The following is a 24408-nucleotide window of genomic DNA, read 5'->3' as shown; positions in this document are numbered from 1 at the left end:
TCACCGATACCTTGAGGCACAGACACTCCACCTGAAGTGCACTGAAAAATGAATTTAGGGAACAAATAGACCAAGGTCAATCATCCACGCTCGACCTCCTCCAAATTGATTAAAATTGTGTGTGGACATTCACTAGGGTCTCAAACTAAATCATGCACAATTTCTCGGCTTGATCTCTACTGGTTTGAGACTTACATGCAGCTGAATGGAGACCACCTTTAGAGTGCCATGCTCTGCAACACACAAAACAGCCACTTGAGTCCAGGTGCTGTGAATTAGTACAACCCCTGGTACTAAGTTCCTGTGCAAAATACGGAACCTAACATGAGCTTGCCTCCCTTTTTATGGGCCAGCAAACTATGTGAAAAGTGTTACAATAAGACATTTAAGGCCTACTTTGACTCTTCATTGCTCCTGATCTATACTTTGATTCAGGAAATAACTGGGCCAGTAGTCTTGGCCCATGACGTAAGCCTAGGATTTGCACTAGGAGGTATAGTAGCTAACTGGAAGCAAAAATATAATGACAAAGACGTGATGCCACTTTTTATATAAATGTTCACCATTTTGGGGGGGTGCAAATCTTTCTGTTGTGTAATCTCTAATGTTTTTCTTTATGTCATTTGAAAGAGCTACAGAAGTCATCCTGTTTCATCTTGGACCCGGCCTTGTTTTGGTCAGAGTTAAGGTCCCAAATACAGAGCCATCTTTGGCACCCTTTTATGTAACAAGCAAACGAACCTGTAAGAGATCTAGCCAAAAATTGTTGCATGGTTTTCTTAGAGACCATAGGAAACAACATAATAAAATTTTGTTCATTTTGGAGGTCGAGCATGGACCCCTGGTCCATTCAATATGGAATATTCCACCATCAATATGAAGGCAATATCACTTAAAATGCACCTCATGTATGAAAAATAATTATGTGACTTCCTCTAACACAAAGATCTTTTATCACCATTGGGATTAAGGTCACATCAGACATGTACATCAATGTACCAAGAACCTTCACAGATCTCATGTTTTTATTTTTTAAGAAGGTTCTAGGCTGAATATATGCCTGGATTGGGGAGGGGGAGAACTGTTAAAGCCTACTCTCAAGTAGCCCTTACTGGATGTATCCTTTATGATCAACAAAACTCACGGATATAGTCTCCAGCTTCATGAATGTCTGCAAATCTGCAGTTTTGCTATTCACTGTGAGCAAGATACAATATGAAGATGACCATGCTATTCTATTACCTGCAAGAATTCCACAGTTTTATCTGGCAGTTTTGTTCCAATGTATTGTAGAGTCTCCTTGTGAAACTTGCTCTGTAGGTGACTCTGGATTTCTTCATCTTCAAAGCTTCGGAACTTGCAAATAGAGCAGGCAAATTGAATTCTGTGACAAGAAAAAATAGCATCAGAATTAATCATATCCCTAAATACAGGTTCAAGAGCCTTTATCTGAAATTCTAAAAGCTACAATTTTTTTTCTAACATTGTTGCATTACTAATTTGTACAAAAAAAGCTTACTTTTAATAGAGATTCTGGGTGTGCCATGAGACGCTGGCGAGGAGAGGCACAATCGCCAGCTGACTACCTACAGGACGTGCCTCTTGTGGTGAGAGGCACATCTAGTAGGCAGTTAGCAGGTACCCGCTTCTCTTCTCACCGGTGCCTCTCCTGCTCCAGCATCCCCCACTGGCAGTTCAGGGCCCTGTCTGCAGGGTCTTTGCGCATGCGCAGACGTCGACATGACGACGTCACAACTGCACAACATCCACGCATTTCTGGGTGCCCTCCAGCTACGGCCTGGAGTTTACTGTGCCACTGAGTAAAAAAGTTTGCAGGTCACTAATTTAGCACAAAAGTGAAACCTGGCCCCAAAGACACTTTGAAGACTTCACTCTACGATGTTAGTAATACAGAATGACATGATGGCTGTTACCCGCAGCTATCTGCAGGTAAACTGCCGAAAACAGGGTGGGGGGGGGGGGAAGTGGTCGCCATGGGTACGGGGACAAGGCCATTCACCGCCCAGTGGACCACGCGGTCTCTAATCGCGCAGTCCAGCAGCCCCCTCCCTCCTTCCGACCGCCGCTGTCTGGGCATCTCCCTCCCTTCCCTGGCAATTTTAACTTTAAACTAGTCGCACGCAGCTGCTTAAAATTTATCCTCTGACGCAACCAGAAACAGGACGTTGCGTCATAAGAACATAAGCATCGCCTCTGCCGAGTCAGACCATAGGTCCATCATGCCCGGCAGTCCGCTCCCGCCGCGGCCCCCCAGGTCAACGATCCGTAAGTGATCTATTACTCTAAAGCATTTTGTACTGTATAGTAATCCTCTAATTGTACCCTTCAATCCCTTTCTCCTTCAGAAACTCGTCCAATCCCATTTTGAAACCCAAAATCGAAGTTAATGGAAATTATAAAAACTTCATTAAAATTTGGGAACCATTAACGTCCTTTTGTCATGATTAATGCCATTTTTCTAATATTTCTATATTTAATATGTAAGATAAGGGTGGGGTGGGGGGAGGATTTCTATTATATGAAAAATAACATTACTAAAGAGATTTCAGGGTGGGAGAGGGAGGGTTATATTTGCAATTATAAGATATAACGTTAAGATGTACAAGTGATTAAATCTATGTTATTGTATTGCAATTATTGTACACTTGATGAAAGTTTTAAAATCAATAAAGAATAAAAAAAAAAAAAAAAGAAACCCAAAATCGTACTCTGCTCTACCACCTCTTCTGGAAGCGCATTCCAGGTGTCTACCACCCTCTGAGTGAAGAAGAACAGAGGAGAAGTTTTGGGCAGCCGCATGCAACTTGATGAAAGGCTCGGGCAGCTCGGAGACAAAATTGCCAGAGAATGGAAGGAGGGAGATAGGGGGCTACTGGACTGCGTGAAGGGAAGTGGAGAGAGGTGGAGGGGAGAGGAGAGAGGAACAGACGCTGAAGGGAAATGGTGGGGAGCAGACGCTGCATGGAAATGGGTAAGGAGGGAGAGGGAACATGCTCGAAGGAAGTGGAGAGAGGGGGGGAAGGGAGGGAGTGACAGATGCTGCATGTTAGTGGCTAAGAGAGAGAGGGGAGAAGACACTGAAGGAAATTGAGGAAGGGAGCACATACTGGATGAAAGGAGAGGATAACAAAAAAAGGGCACATGCTGGATTGGGGAGACAGATACCAGATCTGAGGGGAGGAAAGAAGGAGAGAGAAGGAAAGATGGAAGGGAAGAAGACAGAGATGCCAGACTATAGGGGAATTGGAGGGGGGTGAATGGAGAGATGGAAGCGAAAGGCACAGTAATAGAGCAGATGCCATATGGAAGAGGTAGAGAGAAGGCAGACAGTGGATGAAAGGAATAGAATGACGAGAAGATGAGGAAAGCAGAAACCAGACAACAAAGGTAGAAAAAAGTTTCTATTTCTTTTCTTTCTTTGCTTTAGGATAAAGTAGTATATTAGTTGTATTGATAAACATTTATAAGCAAAGCCCTGCCAGCTAAAGATCTGTTTCTCTAGTTTGGCAGCCAGAACTTTGATTTATAAAATGACAATTGTACAGAATATTTCTTTTTATACTTTAATAAAATAAGTTTAGTATAAAACTATTCGAGGCTTGTGCGGATGGGATCAGATGGTTGGCGGGGACACGAACAGAGCTTGCAGGGACCGGATGGGGCCGAGATCACAGGGACAAGATCTTTACTCTGATTCACAAAGTCCTTTATGCTGGACTTCCACCATACCTCGACTCCACGATTATATCCTAGACTCCCACCAGATTTTGTGTTCAGTAGGTCAACACTATCTTTCCATTCTCTTGATTTTCTCCTCCCAGTTCACCTCAACCAGACACAAAGCATTTTTATTTTGCATTTTCCCCATCGCTTCCAATCATTCAACATGGCAAGAGTTGTACTTTTCCCCCTGATTTCTGTAACTAATATTTTGTAAATCACTCCAATTGCATGTTTAGAAAGGCAATATAGTAAAATACTCAATAAAGGATGAAAGAGCATTATGAAATTATCCACTATTTTACATTTTAGCCTCATTGCTTTGGAACTCAATTCTAAAATATCTTCAAAAGGTTTTCTCTCTCTGACTAGGCTTGATGCAGGTCTTAAGGCCTACTATGTCTCTCAAAGTTTTGAGGAACAAGCTTCTCCTGTGTTGGGTATAGGAGGGTCCATGGCAGAATCTCTAAGCTTTACTTTCTCTTACTGGAGTTGAGTTTTGATTGTAAATTGCTGTTTTAAAGAATGGCAGTGTATAAAGATCTGTAAAACACACCTGTGCCCCAAGACAGTCCAAATACGACAGCGGTTAAGAGAGACCATATTGTATAGGGACAGAGTGGCAGCATGTCTTTATGTAAAAGAAGCCATATTCAGAGAGAAGATAGAACATAGACCAAGAAGGGAAAAGTACCATGGGGAGGAAAAAAATCTGAGACAGGAAATTTGCTGAGGGATGAAGAGTGGTGGGGACTTTAAATCATTTATTGTCCATTCATTTTGGTTTTTTGGACATCGATTTGGGGCCAAATCGTGTTTGTTGGAAAATCCTGTGGCTCTATCCTATGATACCATATTATTTGGAATGTCAATGAGGAAGAAAAGTCAAATTTCTGCAAAGAATAATAAGCTATTACTTATTATGACAGGAGTTGCCATTCAGCAATTACATTTAATTGGAAAAATTGGAATAGATTAAATTATAGTTTTTGATGGAATTCATTATGTCATATGTACAAGATGGAAAGAATGTTAGCCTTGCAGAAAGGTAATTTTAATAACTTTCAGGAGGTTTGGAGGCCATTAATAGAATATTGTAATGAGTAATTATTGGATTATCATTTTTCCCTAATAGGTATAATTGCAAAGTATGGGGGAGTGGGATTTCTGATTTGATATTAAATGATTAGATTAATAGGACAGAATATATAATATATTACCTGATATATGTACTACATATGAATTAGTAGGGTTGGGAGGGAGGGTTTAAATATTATGATTTAAGTTAAATTGATAAGAGAATCAAGTGATATTGTATAAGTTTAAATGTTATTTTATGATACACTTGTTGTAAGATGTAAAATGAATAAATAATAATAAAAAATAAAAAAAAGAGTGGTGGTTTTCTAATCCCCAATTCTGTAATTCAAACCCAGGAGTCATTTTGTTCAGGGCAAACACAGTCACACACCTGTCCATAGCGCGGTCACGCATTCTGTCCCTTTTCCGCTGCTTTTCTCGTTTCTTCTTTTTTGTCTCTTCATCATCATCTTCACCGCCTGCAGGTGAAGTAAACTCCAAATTACTCACCAAAATGGGGAAGGAATTTGCAATGCAAGCTTTAGAGAAAAGCTTTCTGCTTTCAAGACACGCTCATATAAAAAAGAGGTGTACCAGAGAAAAGAGAAATGAAGTCTTACCTACCAATTTTTTTCCTTTAGTCTCTCCAAACTGGTCCAGACTGCTGGGTTAGGCACGCCTACTGGCAGGTGGAGACTGAAGTTTTGACTCTTGAGAAAGCCTACAAATAGTCTGTGTAGTCCTCAGAATGTCAGTATTTTATAACAACACAGAATATTAAGATTAACCCCATTCTACCTCCATCTCTCTCTCTCTGCCCCCCCCCCCCGGCCCACAATAAAGACTGTGTGATCAGTCACACTGAACCAGCCAGCGTCGGCAGTCTTAAGTGCAGTGAGTGACAGAACCTCCCTTTTTTTATTGCATGACCTCCCCCTAATATCCTGATGCACAGGAATGGCTTCCAGGTCTACTTTCTTGAGCTCTACACTACATGAAGATTCACCAAAATTTCATGTGAAAGAAACTGAAGCAATAAGTTCCTGAAGCTTATCCCCATGGAACATACTCACCACTCAGGAGAACTCCTGCCAATCCCCATTTAGAGTATCCTCCTCGTCTTCTAGGAGCAGCTCGCACCCGACAGTGGAGTCGCCTCATCTAGGTCTTCTGCCATCTGCATTTTATGCTTCTTAGCTGTACAGGATCCCCTACAGGCATCCTCTGCTGATGCTGCTAGTTTGCAACTGCCTTCTTTGAACAGAAGGTCCGATACATAACCCCAGAGACAGAATGCAGTGCAGTGGGCCCTGGCTCTAAAACTGAGTGCTAGAGACAACTCTAAAATGGTGGTAGCTCCTGTCAAAACAAGAACCACCAGCTGATCTCACTTTGTTGAAGCTCTCTCCAAGGGGAGACAAACTAAGCCGCAGCACTAACAATCAAGGCGCTGCCCCAGTGAGTCGACTTAGGGTGCCCACAATGTAGGCACAGGCCTGAAGCCCCTACCGCTTGTTTCTGGCAGTGTTTGAGCTTGTTAGAGGTCATGGCACATGATTCCAGGGAGAGAACAACCTCCAGCCTCAGCCTCAGAACTGAAAAGCTAGTCCAAGGACTGTCTCACAAATGGAAACCTACCACTGCTAGGGCAAGCCCTTTTTCTCCCCCCCCCCTTCCCCCACAATTAGAAATAGCACTCTAGGCTCCTTTCCCTGCACTGGGGGACAGAGGAACAAAAACACACCATCACCCTTGAGGGTCACAAGTTCAAAGAACATGGGATGGGAAAAGGCGGGGAGGGAGGGAAAGACCCAACCACTTGAGTTTAACACCCCCCAGGGCACAAAGATCCCCTTCAGGACACAGCCCCTGCCAGCCAAAAAGGTACTCCACGCAAGAGACAAAAAAAAATAAAAAATCCCAAATCCAAGACCCCTGCCCTGGGCCTAATCCCTCAGATATCCAGACTACACAGGCTTACCCTCCTCCTGCTGCAGGAGACTGAGAAATACTGACACCTCCTGACAATTGCACAGGCTATTTGTAAGCTTACTCAAAAATCAGAGCTTCTCAGTCTCCACTTGCTGGTAGGAGTGCATAACCCAGCCGTCTGGACCAGTTTGGAGGGATGCTCAGGAAGTGAAGTTGCTTACCTGCATTATTAAGACAGGGTTAGGAAAATCCACTGTTTATTTCTAGGATAAGCAGCATAAAATCTGTTGTGCTCTTCTGGGATCTTGCCAAGTACTTGTGACCTGGACTGGCCACTTGGAAACAGGATACTGCGTTTGATGCACACACTCAGAACTTTACTCGACTGAACTATGTGCCGGTGAATATTTATATATGTGGCTGGTTTAGTCCTCTTTGTCGACAATTATGTTTACCTACCTTTTTGCTTCTCCTTATCTCCACCTTCTTCATTCTCCTGTTAAAGAAACAAAAAAAAAACACAAGTCATACATTGTTTTATAAACAGAATTGTCTTTTACCAGATACAGTGAAGTGTTTCAGCCTACATGTGGGTCAGGGATTCACATCAGGCTGTTTACCCTTGACTACAAAATTAAAATGAGCACAACTTGGGCCAGGCCTTCACTTCTGGTTTCTTGTGCAAATTTTTTTAACCTCTCGCCCCTTTTCAAGATCAGGAGGGCTAAAACAAGACTCACTTGCATGTTACCAAGAAAAACATACGTGATAACTCTATGTACTATATACTTCACCAAATAAGTAGATACAAATACACAGGCAATTCAGCAGCACCATGAAAGTTCAGCCAAGTATGGAGAAATTAGGTTCTTACCTGCTAATTTACTTTCTTTTAGCTTCTCCAGACCAGTAGAGGTTAACTTTACGATTGGGTATATATCTAATCATGACCAGCAGGTGGAGACTGAAAACAAAACTTTGGGACAGTATATCCTAGCCCCTCCTCTCTATTTCCCTCAGTCTGCCGAATAGCCAAGCAGAACCAAGAACTGGAAAACAACAGAGAGAAAAAACAATACTCCGAAAGGAGTAACAAATAACATACCCAAAAATGCTGTTGGAAAATGCAGAGGAGAAATTCCCGAAGGAAGAAGGTCCCCACAGCTCGCCAGCTAAGCCAGCCGAGCCACAGCCGCTGTTCTTTAATTCTCCCCGGCCCTAGAAAAATACTAGAACCCGCAGCAAAAACCAAAAACTGCCCGCGCAACAGCCCCAACAACAACAACAACAGACAGGGTGGGGACCTCTACTGGTCTGGAGAAGCTAAAAGAAAGTAAATTAGCAGGTAAGAACCTAATTTCTCCTTCTTTAGCACTCTCCAGACCAGTAGAGGTTAACTTTACGATTGGGACGTACCAAAGCAGTCCCTCTCACGGGCGGGACCCCCGAAGGGCCGATACCAGAACACGCTCACCGAACACCGCGTCCCGACGCGCCTGAACATCTACCCGATAATGCCGAACAAATGAATGCAAGGAGGACCAAACCGCAGCCTTACAAATATCCACCGGAGGCACGAGCGACGACTCAGCCCAAGAAGCCGCCTGACCCCTAGTGGAATGAGCCTTGAGAAACTCCGGAACCGGCTTCTGACTCAGAAGATAAGCGGAAGTAATCATCTCCTTGATCCAACGCGCAATAGTAGCCTTAGAAGCGCCAGCCCCCCGACGAGGACCCGCCAGAAGCACAAAGAGATGATCGGAGCTCCGAAAATCCCGGGTCCGCTGCACATAAGCATGGAGGACCCGACCGACATCCAACTTGCGCAGCTGTCGTTGCTCAGAAGAACCCTCCCGACTACCCAAGACCGGGAGGACCACCGATTGATTGACATGAAAAGGAGAAACTACCTTCGGCCGAAAGGAAGGAACAGGCCGCAAAACAACCCGCTCCTTCGAAAACTCCAAGAAGGGAGCCCTACAAGAGAAAGCCTGTAGCTCAGACACCCGTCTAGCAGAAGTAATGGCCACCAAAAAGACCGACTTCAGCGTAAGGTCCTTCAACGAACAGCCATCCAACGGCTCGAAAGGAGGGCGCACTAGAACAGAGAGAACCAGATTGAGATCCCAAGAGGGAATCGAGGGCCTTATGGGAGGCCTGATCAACTTGGCCGCCCTAAGAAAGCGAATCACATCAGGAATGGCTGACCAACGCTGACCTGTCACCAGCCCCCGAAAAGCCGACAGGGCCGCCAGATGAACCCGAAGAGAAGACCAGGCCAGGCCCCTATCCAGGCCATCCTGCAAAAACTCTAGAATGTTAGGCAGAGAAGCGCGAAAGGAGACCACTCCCCGCGCTCGGCACCATTCCTCAAAAAGACGCCAAACCCGTACATAAGCCCGAGAGGTAGAAAGCCTCCGGGACCCCAAAAGTGTAGAGATCACCTTGTCGGAATATCCCTTCTTACTCAGGCGGCCCCTTTCAAGAGCCAAGCCGTAAGACAAAAGGGAGACGGGTCGAACATGGGAATGGGACCCTGCGTCAGAAGATCGCACTCGAGAGGCAGAGGAAGAGGATCCGCCACCAGATGCCTCACCAGATCCGCATACCACGGACGACGAGGCCAATCCGGAGCCACCAAGACCACCAGCCCCGGATGGCGAACAATGCGAAGCAGTACTCTGCCCACTAATGGCCAAGGAGGGAACACATACAACAGCCCCTCCGTTGGCCACGGTTGGACCAGAGCATCCAGACCCTCGGCCAGACCGTCCCTGCGACGACTGAAGAAGCGGGGTACTTTGGCGTTGCCACTTGTAGCCATCAGATCCATCAGGGGCTGCCCCCAAGCACGCACTAGCAACTGAAACGCCTCGGCGCCGAGACACCACTCTCCCGGATCCAAGAAGTGACGACTGAGGAAGTCCGCCTGAACGTTTTCTACCCCGGCAATGTGAGAGGCCGAGAGGTCCAGAAGATGCGACTCCGCCCAAACCATGAGCCGAGCCGCCTCCTGCGCCACCAGAGTGCTCTTGGTGCCCCCCTGACGATTGACATAAGCCACCGCCGTGGCATTGTCCGACAGGACTCTGACCGACTTGCCCAACAAAAGGGAGTGGAAAGCCAACAGCGCCAGCCGGACCGCCCTGGTCTCCAACACGTTGATCGACCAGGAGGCCTCCTCCGTGGACCAGGTTCCCTAAGCTGAGTGACCCAGACACTGGGCCCCCCAACCCAGGAGACTCGCATCCGTAAGGAGCACCGTCCACTGCGGAAGATCCAGACCCACCCCCTGAACTAGGTGAGGGGTCCGGAGCCACCAACGCAGACTGCAGCGCGCCAAGCCTCGCAGGGGAACCGGAACATCCATCCCGTGCCTCTGGGGAGACCACCTCCGGAGCAGAGCATACTGGAGAGGACGCATGTGGGCCCGCGCCCACCTCACCACGTCCAGGGACGCCGCCATCGACCCCAGGACCTGGAGGAAATCTCGCGCCCGAGGACACCGGGACGCCAAAAGCAGGCGAATCTGAGACTGCAATTTGCTCACCCGGGCCTCTGGGAGGAAGACCTTCCCCAAGGAGGTGTCGAACAGCACCCCGAGGTACTCCAGACGCTGAGCCGGAACCAACCGACTCTTGGAAAGGTTGACCACCCAGCCCAGCGACCGGAGAAACTCCACCACCCGAGCCGTAACCCGGGAGCTTTCCTGCAACGACTTGGCCCGAATTAACCAGTCGTCCAGGCAAGGGTGTACCAGGATGCCCTCCGACCGCAAGGCTGCCGCGACGACCACCATCACCTTGGTGAACGTCCGGGGAGCCGTGGCCAGCCCAAAGGGAAGCGCACAGAACTGATAGTGCCGACCCAAGATCGCAAAGCGCAGGAAACGCTGATGAGAGGTCCGAATAGGAACATGCAAGTAGGCCTCCGTCAGATCGAGAGAAGTGAGAAACTCCCCCGGCTGAACCGCCAGAATGACCGACCGCAGCGTTTCCATACGGAAAGAGGGAACCTTGAGAGCCCTGTTGACCCCTTTCAAATCGAGGATGGGCCGAAAAGTCCCCTCCTTCTTGGGCACCACAAAGTAAATGGAGTACCTGCCCGTGCCCCACTCCGGGGGGGGCACTGGAACTACTGCCCTGAGATCTAGCAAGCGCTGAAGGGTCTGGCGAAACGCCAGCGTCTTCCCAGGAGTCTGACACGGAGAAGCGAGGAAAAAATCCGGCAGAGAGCGGGCGAACTCCAGGGCATAACCGTCCCGCACCACCTCCAGGACCCACTGATCGGACGTGATCTCGGCCCATTTGGGAAAAAAAGTCGCGCAGCCGGGCCCCCACCGGAACCAAGGGGGGCGCCGGCAAGGCGTCATTGTGCAGGACGGGAAGCGGGGGAACCGGCGGAGGGATTCCCTGCCCCCCGACGGGCCCCCCGAAAGGGCTGCATGTGCTGGAAGAACCGACCCCGGGAAAACCCCGGAGACTGGAAAGAAGCAGCCCCACGCCCAGGGCGATACTTGCGAAATTCCCGCAAACGCCCCCGGGCCGCACCACCCCGAGACGCCGGGCGGGCACGGTCCTCCGGCAAACGGGGAACTTTCGAGTCCGACAGAGTCTGAATCAACTTATCCAAGTCCTCTCCAAATAAAAACGACCCCCGAAAGGGAAATTTAGTAAGCTTAGCTTTGGACGCAGCATCCGCCGCCCAAGCGCGCAGCCACAACACACGCCTTGCGGCCACGCCAAAAGCCATGGACTTAGCCGAGATCCGCACCAAGTCATACAGAGCATCCGAGAGGAATGAGGCAGCCATCTCAATCTTCGCTACCTCCTGATCCACCAGAGACCAGTCGTCAGACTCTCGATCCAAGACCCGCTCCGCCCACCGAAACACGGCGCGAGCGACCAGTCCCCCACAAATAGCCGCCTGGACCCCAAAGGCAGAGACTTGAAAATTTTGCTTAAGGATGGTCTCCAATTTGCGCTCCTCAGAGTCCCGCAAGGCAGAACCGCCCTCAACAGGCACGGTATGCCGCTTGGAAATAGCCGAGACCACCGCATCCACGACTGGCGAAGCTAACGTAGCCCGATCCCCTTCAGGAATGGGATACAGGCGAGCCATGCTGCGCGCCAGCCGAAACGGCGTCTCCGGCGTTTTCCACTGCTCAAGAATAATATCCCGAATATCCTGATGCATAGGAAAAGAGCGGGAAACGGAACGGATCCCTCGTAACAGAGGGTCCCCCACACGCGGAGTCTCCGGCGGCGCGTCCTCAAAACGCAAAGCCGAAGAAACCTGTTGAATAAGGTCAGGCAGCTCATCTCTCTGAAAAAGGCGCACCACGGACGCCTCGTCACTGGAGAACGGGAAACCCGACAACCCGCCGCCAGCTTCCGTCCCCTCCAGAGGGTCCTGGAATTCCTCAGAAGGGTCCAGGTCCTCCTCCAGACCGACACGTTCCTCCGACCACAAATCCTCGTCCCACGACACCCGCGGACGCTTGGACAAGAGAGGCGGCGGAGGGGACGTCACGTCAGACGAGAGAGGCAAAGCCGCAGGGAGCGCGGAGGAAACCCCACCCCCCGAGACCCCCTGGGCGCAACCGGGACCCCCAGCCGCCTGAAAATAGGCTTTGCATAATGAAAAGAAAAAATCAGGGGAAAAACCCCCCGAGGGTCCCAAGGGACTCCCTGCCACAGCAGGGGACCCAGCAGAAACCTGCCCCTGCTTAGCCAAAACAGGGGGAAGGTCACCTGAGGTGGAAGACAAAATGGAGGGGCCAGACAGAGAAGATGGCGGTTTTCCCGCCAAAAAAGCTCCCTCCATAGCCTGAAGCGGCTGAGAAACCTGAATAGTCTCAGCCGCTAAAGCAGGCAAGCCGGCATCAGCTGTCAAAAAATCAGCTGAGAGGGAAACCTTCGGGGAATCCCTCCGTGGGCGGTTGTGGAAGACCGGGCTTCCCCACTGCTCCAAGCCGACTCGCGAGGCACCATCGGCGGGGAGCTCTGGGCGCCTGCAGCCGCTGCCGACGGAGCTCCACCACCTCACCGACCCAAACCGCCGAGTTCAGGCCGGCCGCGAATGCCTCGCGGCTGGACTAAAATTGTGGCCTACTCCCCCGGAGAAGGGCACAATTGCTCCATACGCGACCTAGCTATAAAAAAGTGCTGGTTACATGAAAAAATACAGTAAAGCACAGTTACTTACCGTAACAGGTGTTATCCAGGGACAGCAGGCATATATTCTCACATGTGGGTGACGTCATCTACGGAGCCCCGGCGCGGACAGCTTTTCAAGCAAACTTGCTAGAAGTTTCAAGTTTGCACACTGCACCACGCATGTGCGTGCCTTCTGCCCACTAGAGGGCGCATCCCACCTCGTGGTCCTCAGTTCCATAACTAGCTTAGAAGCCATCCCCGGGGAGGTGGGCGGGTTGTGAGAATATATGCCTGCTGTCCCTGGATAACACCTGTTACGGTAAGTAACTGTGCTTTATCCCAGGACAAGCAGGCATGATATTCTCACATGTGGGTGACCTCCAAGCCAAACCAAAAAGGGCAGGTGGGAGGATGGCAATTTTAAGAAAACAGATTTTGTAAAACTGACTGGCCAAACCGGCCGTCACTCCTGGACAGAGTGTCCAGACAGTAGTGAGAGGTGAATGTATGAACCGAAGACCAAGTGGCAGCCTTACATATGTCTTCCATCGGGGTGGAACGGAGGAAGGCTATCGAAGCTGCCATTGCTCGGACCTTGTGCCCCGTGACTCGACCCGGGGGAGGAAGGCCAGCCTGAGTATAGCAAAGGGAGATGCACGCCGCCAACCAGTTAGACAGAGTGCGCTTGGAAACTGGGTGCCCTAATCGATTGGGATCGAAGGACAAGAATAATTGCGGGACCTTCCGATGGGACTTGGTGCGTTGAAGGTAAAATGCCAACGCCCTCTTACAGTCAAGCGTGTGAAGCGCCGTCTCGCCAGGATGGGAGTGGGGCTTAGGGAAGAACACAGGAAGGACAATGGACTGATTGAGGTGGAAATCAGAAACAACCTTCGGGACAAACTTAGGATGGGTGCGGAGGACCACCTTGTCATGATGGAATACGGTGAAGGGTGGGTCCGCAACCAAGGCTTGTAGTTCCCCAATCCGCCTAGCGGAGGTGAGGGCAATCAGAAACACCACCTTCCAAGTCAGAAATTTCAAGAGGGACTTGTTGAGTGGCTCAAAGGGTGGTTTCATCAGTTGAGCTAAAACCACATTCAAATTCCATACGACTGGGGGAGGTTTGAGCGGGGGACAAACCCTGAGTAATCCTTTCATGAAGCGTGTCACCAAGGGATGGAGAGACAGAGGGCGTCCATCCAGGTGTTGGTGGAAGGCGGAAATCGCACTAAGATGGACACGCACCGAAGTGGTTTTCAGGCCAGAGCGCGACAAATGGAATAAGTAGTCCAGAACCGAGGGTACCGGGGCCGATACCGGGTCCAGGAGGAAAGAAGAGCACCAGGTGGAAAACCTGGTCCATTTCTGCGAATAGCAAAGCCTCGTCGAGATCTTGCGGGAGGCTTCCAGCACTTCCCTCACTGATTGAGACAGGTCCGGAGGGGTCAGGGAACAAGAAACCAAGCTGTCAGGTGCAATGACTGCAGATTGGGATGTAACATGGATCCTTGATTCTGAGATAGCAGAGAAGGACCGACAGGCAGAAGAAGGGGTTCCCTGGCGCTGAGTTGGAGCAGTAGGGAGAACCAGTTCTGACGCGGCCACCGAGGAGCTATGAGAATCATCGTGGCCGTGGACGATCTGAGGTGTACCAACGTTCGCATGATCAGAGGGAAAGGAGGGAATGCATAGAGGAACTTCCCGTCCCAATCGAGAAGGAAGGCATCCGCCTCCAGACGATCCCGCGAGTACATCCGAGAACAATATAGTGGTAGTTTGTGTGCCTCCGGAGAGGCGAACAGATCTACCTGTGGCGTTCCCCAGCGAGCGAAGACCTCGTGCAGAACTGCTGAGTGTAGAGTCCACTCGTGGGGTTGCAGGAGTCGACTGAGTTTGTCCGCCAGACAATTCAGTTCCCCCTGGATGTAGACCGCCCGGAGGAAGATGTTCCGGGAGGCCGCCCACTCCCAGAGGCGAAGGGCCTCGGAGCAGAGGGGCCACGACCCCGTTCCCCCCTGTTTGTTCACATAGTACATTGCTACTTGGTTGTCCGTGCGGACGAGGACCACCTGGTCCTGTACTACGTGAACGAAGGCTCGAAGTGCTAGGAAGATGGCCCGAAGCTCTAGCACGTTGATGTGACAGCGACGGTCCTCCGCCGACCACAGGCCCTGTGTGCGAAGACCGTCGAGGTGGGCTCCCCACGCGTAGTCCGAGGAGTCCGTGGTCAGAACCTTGCGAAATGGGGGAGTGCGAAACATTAGTCCCGTGGACAGATTTGAAGAGTCTGTCCACCAACTTAGCGATTTCCGCAAAAGCGGAGTCACCGAAATGAGGCGCGACTCCGGATCGCACTCCTGGCGCCATTGTGATGCGAGTGTATACTGAGGGATCCTCAGATGCAGCCTCGCAAATGGCGTGACGTGTACCGTCGAGGCCATATGGCCGAGCAGCATCATCATGCGCTTGGCCGACACCCTTGGTAGTTGAGAGACCTGGCGGCTCATCCGTACCAAGACTTCCAACCGTTGGGTCGGAAGGTAGGAGCGCAGGCGCACCGTGTCCAGCACCGCACCTATGAATTGAAGAGACTGAGCCGGCCTCAACTGAGACTTTGGAAAGTTTATCTCGAATCCGAGGGTTTGCAGGAAGGCAATAGACTGTCGGGTCGCTGAGATAACCTCCTCCCTGGTCGGGGCTTTGATGAGCCAGTCGTCCAGGTAAGGGAACACGTGGAGCCCGCGAGACCTCAGGGCTGCCGCCACTACTACCATGCACTTCGTGAATACTCGTGGGGACGCGGCCAGGCCGAAGGGCAGGACTCTGTACTGGAGGTGTAGGTCTCCCACCTGGAATCGTAAGAATTTTCGGCAGGTGGGGTGCACCGGGACATGGGTATATGCTTCCTTCAAGTCGAGGGAGCACATCCAGTCCCCTTCCTCCAAGAGAGGATACAAGACCGGGAGAGATAGCATTCGAAATTTCTCCCTGGCCAGGCATTTGTTGAGCTTCCTGAGGTCGAGTATGGGGCGCATGTCCCCGGTCTTTTTTGGGACCAAAAAGTAACGGGAGTAAAATCCCGTCCCCCACTGGTCCTTGGGGACCGGCTCGACCGCCCGAAGCTTCAGGAGAGCTTTGGCTTCGGTCAGAAGGGTCGGTAGTTGCGACCGGTTGCACCAGGCTAAACTTGGGGGACTGTCCGGTGGTGAGGACACAAAATTGAGCGAGTAGCCTTCGGAGACGATCCGGAGCACCCAAGCGTCTGAGGTAATCGCGGTCCATGCCTTCCGGAAGGACCGAAGACGCCCCCCGATAGGAAGGGGTTCTGGTGAAGGTGCGGAGGGGAACCCGCCCCGTCCGCTCAGCCCGTCAAAAGGAAGGCGCGGGCTTAGAAGGGCCCTGCGCCGGGGCTTGGGTTTGTCCCCCTCTGCCTCGTTGAGACGAACGTCTCGGAGGCGGTCTTGAGAAGGACGGGGTCGACTTCTGGGGGTACCGGCGCGGCGGAGGCCGGAAAGGTTTCTGTGGCGGGGGCCTAGGTTTGGGGCGGACCAGGGATGCTAAAGAGCGTTCCTGTTCCGACAACCGTTTGGTCGCCGCCTCCAAAGACTCGTCAAATAACTCGGACCCCACACAGGGCAGGTCTGCAAGACGTTCCTGCAGGTTTGGGTCCATGTCGAGGGTGCGAAGCCAGGCCAAGCGGCGCATGGCCACTGCGAGGGCCGACACCCTCGAAACCAGCTCAAAGGTGTCGTACACTGAATGGAAAAGGTACAACCGCAATTGAGACAGGTTGGACATAAACTTATCGAATCCTGCTCTTTTGGAGTCCGGTAACGAGTTCCGATATTGAGGAAGGTCCTTCACCATCCCACGCAAGTAGGAGGAAAAGGTGAAGGAGTAATTTAGAACTCTGGTGGCCATCAGAGTGTTTGAATAGAGGCGACGGCCAAACTTGTCCAGGGTCCGCCCCTCCCTGCCGGGTGGAACCGCCGCAGACACCCGTGAGGGCTGTGATTTTTTAAGGGCAGATTCCACCAGGAGGGACTGGTGGGAGAGCTGCGCCTTATCAAACCCTTTCGGGGGAATCGTCCTATACTTTGATTCCATTTTTGACGGGACAGACGTGCCTGTAAGAGGGCTCGACAAGTTCTTCAGCCAGGTCTGCAGGAGGACACTGTTGAGAGGGAGTCTAGGTACCTCTCTAGGGGGAGTGGGAAGGTCCTGTTCCTCTAGAAATTCCTTGGAATATTTGGAACCTACCATCAGGTCAATCCCCAGGGCTTGGGCCATGTCCTGGACAAAAGATGAGAAGGAGGACGGCCTAGCCTGGGGGGACGGGGTTCTCGACCGTCCCACCGAGGAGCGGGGGGAGGCCTCATGGGAATACTGAGGATTCCTAACCGATCCTGAATCCCAGGATCCTCTCTCCACGGCCCTCGAGGGGGAGGGTGAAATCATCCTCCTAGGGGAGTCCCTGGGGGAGGATCCCGGGGTCCGTGGGGTCCTCTCCCGTTTCCTCGGCGAGGCGGCGCGGGAAGACTTTCCCCGAGGTGAGCGGAGGAGCCTCGGATTATCGAGGCGCAACTCCGACACCTGCAGCGCCTCGCCCCCGAACGACGAGGAACGATCGCGCCGAGGCGAGCCCCGGGGTCGCTTAGGCTTCCTCGATCGGCGCCTCGTCCGAGGTCGCCTCGAGGGCGAGGCGTCCGGGGAAGATCCCGAAGCCGAGGAGGAAAGTCGGCGCACTCTGCGGAACTTTTCTTTTGGGCGGACACTGCGCTCAGGAGGCTCCCCCGAGGTCGAGGTCCGGGGCGGGGCCGAGACCGAGGTGGACGGGGCCGCAATACCCGAGACCGAGGTCGCCGAGGCCGGGGCTCCCGAGGTCGAGGGAGCCGAGACCGGGGCCTCCGAGGCCGAGGGCGCCCCGGCCGAGGTCGACGTCGCCGGGCCCGCAGCACGCTGCAGCACTTCCAGGGCTCCCGACAGCTCCGATGAGATCAAGGCTCGAAGGAGATCCTGGAAGGCCGGAATCCCCACGAAGGTGGGGAGTTCCGAGTCCGGGGCACACTCCCTGGAGGGCGACCTCGGTCTCGAGTATTCCCTCGGGGTGTGCGGAGTCGAGGTCCGATGCGGGGCCGGGGTCGACCCACCCGCTTTGGCCTGACTCGAGGATGGCTTCTTTGCTGAAGGGGATGGAACAGAGGACTTACCCGAAGCTGGCTTCGATGACGACGGCTTCGAAGATGAGGGCCGAGGCGACGCCGAGGCCCCCGAGGACGCCGAGGCCGAGGTCAAGGCCGGGGCCGAAGCCGGGGCCGACGTCGAGGCCTTGGGCGGCGCGTCGACGGCGAACAATTCCGCCATTCTGGCCTTACGGCGACGGAGGGCCCTGTTCTGGAAGGTAGCACAGCGATCACACGAGGCTGTTGGATGTTCGGGCCCAAGACAGACAATGCACCACCGGTGAGGGTCGGTGATGGAGAGTAGTCTCTCACACCGGCTGCATTTCTTGAATCCCGTAACAGGACGGGACATCGACGAGAAAAAGAAGAAGGCCGGGAACGACCGACGTTCCCCGGCTCAGGCTTCCGGGAGCCCCCGGAGCCCAACGAAAAACAATTATTATTTTTTTTTTTTTTTTTTTTTTTTTGTAAGACGAAAAATAAAGCAGCACCGCGATTAATCCGAACAATAAACAAACTAAACGCGGCAGCTAGAAGGCAAAAACACTGGAGCTCAGATCCACAGGGCTTTCTTGCTCCGCGGAAAAATTTGAACTGAGGACCACGAGGTGGGATGCGCCCTCTAGTGGGCAGAAGGCACGCACATGCGTGGTGCAGTGTGCAAACTTGAAACTTCTAGCAAGTTTGCTTGAAAAGCTGTCCGCGCCGGGGCTCCGTAGATGACGTCACCCACATGTGAGAATATCATGCCTGCTTGTCCTGGGATAAAATACAGTTTTCTTAAAGGGAAACAACCCTTCAGACCAGCACTACCTCAGGATTTTTTTTTTTTTTTTTTACAGAACAGACTCCACAGGCTCTCGAAGCAATATGCCTTGCTTGATTTAGGGGGCAAGGCTTACTGCTGAGGCTCCTCTAAAAAAATGTGGGGAGGTGGAGGAAGTGGGGGGAGGGACCCCGCTCGTGACCCGCCGGGTTTGACACCCCCGAGGTCGGACGAACCCCCAAACAGAGTCCGTCCAAGCTCCGTCCGGCTAAAAACAGGGACAATAAACCTCTAAACAAATTCCAACAGCCCTACCAAGGGAGATGGGTACAGATCACTCAACACCTGCTGGAGACTGAAAGAAGACTGAGGGAAATAGAGAGGAGGGGCTAGGATATACTGTCCCAAAGTTTTGTTTTCAGTCTCCACCTGCTGGTCATGATTAGATATATACCCAATCGTAAAGTTAACCTCTACTGGTCTGGAGAGTGCTAAAGAAACAAGATTTATTCACCCCAATACAATGCTGCTGTGAAATAGATTTGCGACTGAACACTCCCACTGCAGGTAGTGTTTTACTGTTATACAAAAAAAAAAATGGTTATTCTTACTGCTGTTCCATTTTGTGTTCCTTTTCTGAGTAAAAATGTTTAGATGTAGACTTTTATGCTAACTGAAGTGCAGCAAAGTTCAGTTCCTCTTACTGCTGGAGGGCACGTTTGTTTGCCTTATATAATTAAATCTTACATATGGTCTCTAACAAATCCAGTATCCCTGTCATTTTTATCAGGGCGGGGGTTCTTCACATCTCATATTAACTAGATTGTAAGATGAAAGAAACCCTGTATAGTTCAAATAATGAGGCTGGGCAGTCCAGCACTCCTGGGCAGAGGGTTTACAGTTCAATTCCCAGTCCTAAAGGCAAAGAAGTGAGCTTGGACCCTCAGCCAAGATCTCCACATGCCAGTAACTCTTTATTGGCTGAACCTGACTGTAGTGTAAATCAAAAAGAAAGATGAACCCTGTATTAAGTAATAAAAAGTTATACAACATCCAATAGCAGACATACGTGTGTCTGAGGAAGCAAATACCATAACGATGCACAAAGTAGCACAGTAATCTATGGTACTGGATATGACTGGTCACTACTTATTCAATTTGGCTGGAAGTGCCTTGAAAACATGCATCATCACAAAACAGATGTAGAAACTTACAGCTTTGTCCCCATCTCCAGACTTATCTTCACCTTCTGCATCTTCTACAAAAAAAAAAAAAGCACAAGAATAGCATTAACTGTGGCGAAATTGCCACAACTCTAATCTACAGCAATATTCCACAAAATTTTTTTTTTAATTCTTTATTCGTTTTTCCATCTTACATCAAGAACACAATATTACATCATTTTATTTTTTTTTAAATTCTTTATTCATTTTTAAACTTTCATCAAGTGTACAAAAATTCATAATAAACACATTTAACCACTTGAACATCTTATCATTATAACCTATAAATACAAATGTAACCCCCCCCACCCTCCCTCAAAGCCCATCCAACATATTACTAATAATTGGAAAGATTATAGGAGGCTTAATTTTAATTTTTGGTGGAATTCATTATGTCACAAATATAGAATGGAAAGATCATTAACGGTACAGAATGGAAATTATAAAAATTTTATTAAAATATGGGATATTCTTTATTGAATCACAGCTCTTTGTTTTATTTTTAGCTATCAAGTTAATATATTAAAATCAAACGTTTATCATTCTCAACAACATGATGATTCAGTTTCCAATAACGCTGCAACTAATCATAAGATTAGATAATATATCGCAATGTCTAAAAAGTCCAACTTTTTACCGCGCCCATGACGGAATAATTGTAAAAATCAATAGCAGCGTCAATGGACTGTGCAAAAATACAAATTGTGCAAAAAATCTTTTATATATAATGTGCTGAAGTGCTCTTAAAGTGCTAGAAAAAGTGCCAAGTGCTTTTTACTTCAATGCCTGGGCCAAAAAATTTTTAAAAATAGTAACAACAAAATAATTAATCCAAAATACAAAAGTTACTAGCCAGTGGTGGGATAGCCTCAGGAGAATTGTGTGTACTTATGAGGCTTTTTCTCCACTTTTGATATTCAATGTTGATCTCCTGGGGCTATCCCACCGCTGGCTAGTAACTTTTGTATTTTGGATTATTTAATCTACACTACTGCCATACTTCCCAAGTTTCAAGACTTGTCCGGCTAATTTGTGTTGTTTTGCATAAGATGGTGTTCACTAAGGCCCGGATTCTGTAACTGGCACTGTCGTCAGCAGCCGCCAATCATGTGTCAATCACGTGAAGGCGCCGGGTACGGAATCGCGCCTCCAGCTAAAGTAGGCGCCGGAAATATAGGCCAGGCCGCAAATTCTCGGGAGCTAGTAAGGATGCCTCTCAGTACCAAGCAGCAGCGCCACATCACGCTTCTGCTCGGGTCGCTCAGCGGCTGAAGGAACTCGCGGTAGCCGGTTAGCAGCAGGGCAGGAACTTGAAAACTTGCTCTTGCCTGCTGCACCTCCACCGCGGATCCTCAAGATGAGATACCATATGAGGTTAGGGCAGGGAGGGAGGCGAAGGCAGAGCCTGGCGGCAGCGGCGGCCTTAAAAAAAAAAATTCTGGGAGGGGGCAATGACCTGAATATAAATCGAGGCCCTCATTTTTGGGCCAATTTTTTTGCCCCAAAATCCCGGTTTATATTTGAGTAAATATGGTATCTTCTATAATGACTATGGTCTTCGATAAGGATTACCCAAGAACATAAGAATTGCCACTGCTGGGTCAGACCAGTGGTCCATCGTGCCTAGCAGCGGCCCTTAGATCAAAGACCAGTGCCCTGAGACTAACTTTACCCGTGTGTACATAACTTTGTCTTGAATCCCTGGAGGGTGTTTTCCTCTATAATAGCCTCCGGAAGAGCCTTCCAGTTTTTTACCACTCTCTGGGTGAAGAAGAACTTCCTTACGTTTGTACGGAATCTATCCCCTTTTAACTTTAGAGAGTGCCCTCTCGTTCTCTCTACCTTGGAGAGGGTGAACAACCTGTCTTTCCCTTCAATATCTTGAATGTTTCGATCATGTCCCCTCTCAGTCTCCTCTTTTCAAGGGAGAAGAGGCCCAGCTTCTCTAATCTTTCACTGTACGGCAACTCCTCCAGCCCCTTAACCATTTTAGTCGCTCTTCTCTGGACCCTTTCGAGTAGTACTGTGTCCTTCTTCATGTACGGCGACCAGTGCTGGACGCAGTATTCCAGGTGATAGTGTACCATGGCCCGATACAGCGGCATGAGAACCTTTTCCAATCTATTCGTGATCCCCTTCTTAATCATTCCCAGCATTCTGTTCGCCCTTTTCGCTGCCACCGCACATTGCGCGGACGGCTTCATTGACTTGTCGACCAGTACTCCCAAGTCTCTTTCCTGGGGGGGGGGGGGGGGGGTCTTTCCAAGTACTGCACCAGACATCCTGTATTCCCGTATAAGATTTTTGCTACTGACATGCATCACCTTACACTTATCCAGTTAAACCTCATTTGCCATGTCGCAACCCATTTCTTGAGCGTGTTTATGTCACGTCGCAGGTCTTCGTAATCCTCCTGCGTCTTCACTACCCTGAATAACTTCGTATCGTCTGCAAATTTAATCACCTCACTCGTCGTACCAATTTCCAGGTCGTTTATAAATATGTTGAAGATCCCTGATATCTTAATGCATATGGCTTTATTTGAGTCAAGATTATGTGCCGTCAATGACTAGATAACAGAACAATTATCTTTTATTAAAGACATTATCCTTTTTTTTTTCTTTTTCTAAATTCTTTATTCATTTTTTCATCTTACAAGTACACAATATTACATCATTTATTATTTTTTTTTATAAATTCTTTATTCATTTTAAAACTTTCATCAAGTGTACAAAAATTGCAACACAATAACATAGATTTAACCACTTGTACATCATTTAAAGCTTTTATACATCACTTGAATTTCTTTCTATTGTCATCGTAAATACATAAATTTATTCCCTCCCCACCCACCCTTCCCTCAAATATTTCAATCAAAAATATCATATAAATATTGTATTCTTATCTATTGATTAACATTGTTTTTCATCGTCTCTCCAAATAAATTTTCTTCTTTGCATGGAGCATTTGTTATGTAATTGTAGACACCCTTCCTAAAACTAGAAGCTTTCAGCCACGCCATAAGTCTCAATGTTATTGCTACAGCTGCTTCTCTGGAGGCTGAATCATAAGCATCATATGCTCGTCTAATGACGCTTATGGCACCACTGATCCAGATCAAAAAGATTCACCCAAAGATGTGAAAGGTGACACTGTATTACATAAATAATAGAGTGGGCTTTTTGAAACCCTGCATTTAACATAGTATTTTGAAACATCCTCTTGCCAAGTAAATTGATCGATCTTGAACCTTTACCTGGAAAAGGAATGTTAATGTAGATTGAAACAAAAAATATAAGTGCCAAACCCTGCCCCCTCAGGACCGTTGCTGTTGGAGCCAATAAGAGAAGAGTTCTGCATGTGACACTTAAGTGCTGGAGAATCCCTGTCCTTATTTAGGCATAGTGACATATTCAAGGTGGAGTCTTTTGCACCAGAGGTAGCACTATGTGGCACCACTTGACGAAGACCGGAATGATTGCTCCTTTCTTCAATATCCCTTACCCTGTGTTGTCTTATTCTTTTGAGATGTGGCAGATTTAGGGCATTTTTTGTGGATAGAAGCTGTTCCGGGAGAGACAATACTGCAGGAGGATGACTCATAAGGATTGCCCGAAGACTTCATATTTATTGGGAAGCCCCGCTCTTTATTTAAATATTTGTTCCTAGCTCTAGGGAACATCTTTCGCACAGCTTGCACAATCCTGTGACTTCTACCATGCACTGGATATGCTTCTTATGGGTGTCCGCTGTATTAAGACATTTTGTTATTACTTGAAGGGCGTCTTTTGAATATTGGCTTCATTTCGGGCATGCTGACTGATCCTGCAAGCAAATACTACAGCAAAATCTGAAACTATGATATCATAGATCTAAAATGCTATATGTGACTGACAAGAAGTTAATAAAGCCTGTCTGATCACTACTAAGAACATAAGAACATAAGAAGTTGCCTCCGCTGAGGCAGATCAGAGGTCCATCTCGCCCAGCGGTCCGCTTCCGCGGTGGCCCATCAGGTCCACTGCCTGAACAGTGGTCTCTGACTAATTTTATAAATTACCTCTAATCCTATCCCTATAACCTTACCTCTACTCTTATCTGTACCCCTCTATCCCTTTGTCCTCCAGGTACCTGTCCAGACCTTCTTTGAAGCCCTGTAGTGTGCTTCTGCTTATCACATCCTCCGGTAGCGCGTTCCATGTATCCACCACCCTCTGGGTGAAAAAGAATTTCCTGGCGTTTGTTCTAAACCTCTCCCCTTTACTGTGGAAAGACTAGCCATTAACAACACTGACTGTAGTGCAGGAGTTCCTGCATGAGCT

At 49.3% G+C, this 24408-nt stretch overlaps 1 protein-coding gene across 2 annotated transcripts in view; it reads right to left on the bottom strand.

Annotated features, from left to right (window-relative positions):
- AKAP8 (A-kinase anchoring protein 8) overlaps positions 1 to 24408 on the bottom strand; it is an 81129-nt gene that overhangs the window by 21152 nt on the left and 35569 nt on the right. For both annotated transcript variants that reach the window (XM_033924076.1, XM_033924077.1), the window contains 4 exons: positions 20078 to 20121; positions 7213 to 7249; positions 5213 to 5300; positions 1243 to 1384 (listed from right to left, as the gene is read on the bottom strand). In XM_033924076.1, coding sequence (XP_033779967.1) covers positions 1243 to 1384; positions 5213 to 5300; positions 7213 to 7249; positions 20078 to 20121 — 311 coding nt within the window. The remainder of the gene's footprint in view (positions 1 to 1242; positions 1385 to 5212; positions 5301 to 7212; positions 7250 to 20077; positions 20122 to 24408) is intronic.

This window comes from Geotrypetes seraphini, chromosome 16 (genome assembly GCF_902459505.1).
Source record: "Geotrypetes seraphini chromosome 16, aGeoSer1.1, whole genome shotgun sequence".
NCBI classification, from domain to species: Eukaryota; Metazoa; Chordata; class Amphibia; order Gymnophiona; family Dermophiidae; genus Geotrypetes; species Geotrypetes seraphini.
The sequence above is the reverse complement of the archived record's forward strand: the minus strand, read 5'-3'. Positions and strand labels throughout refer to the sequence as shown.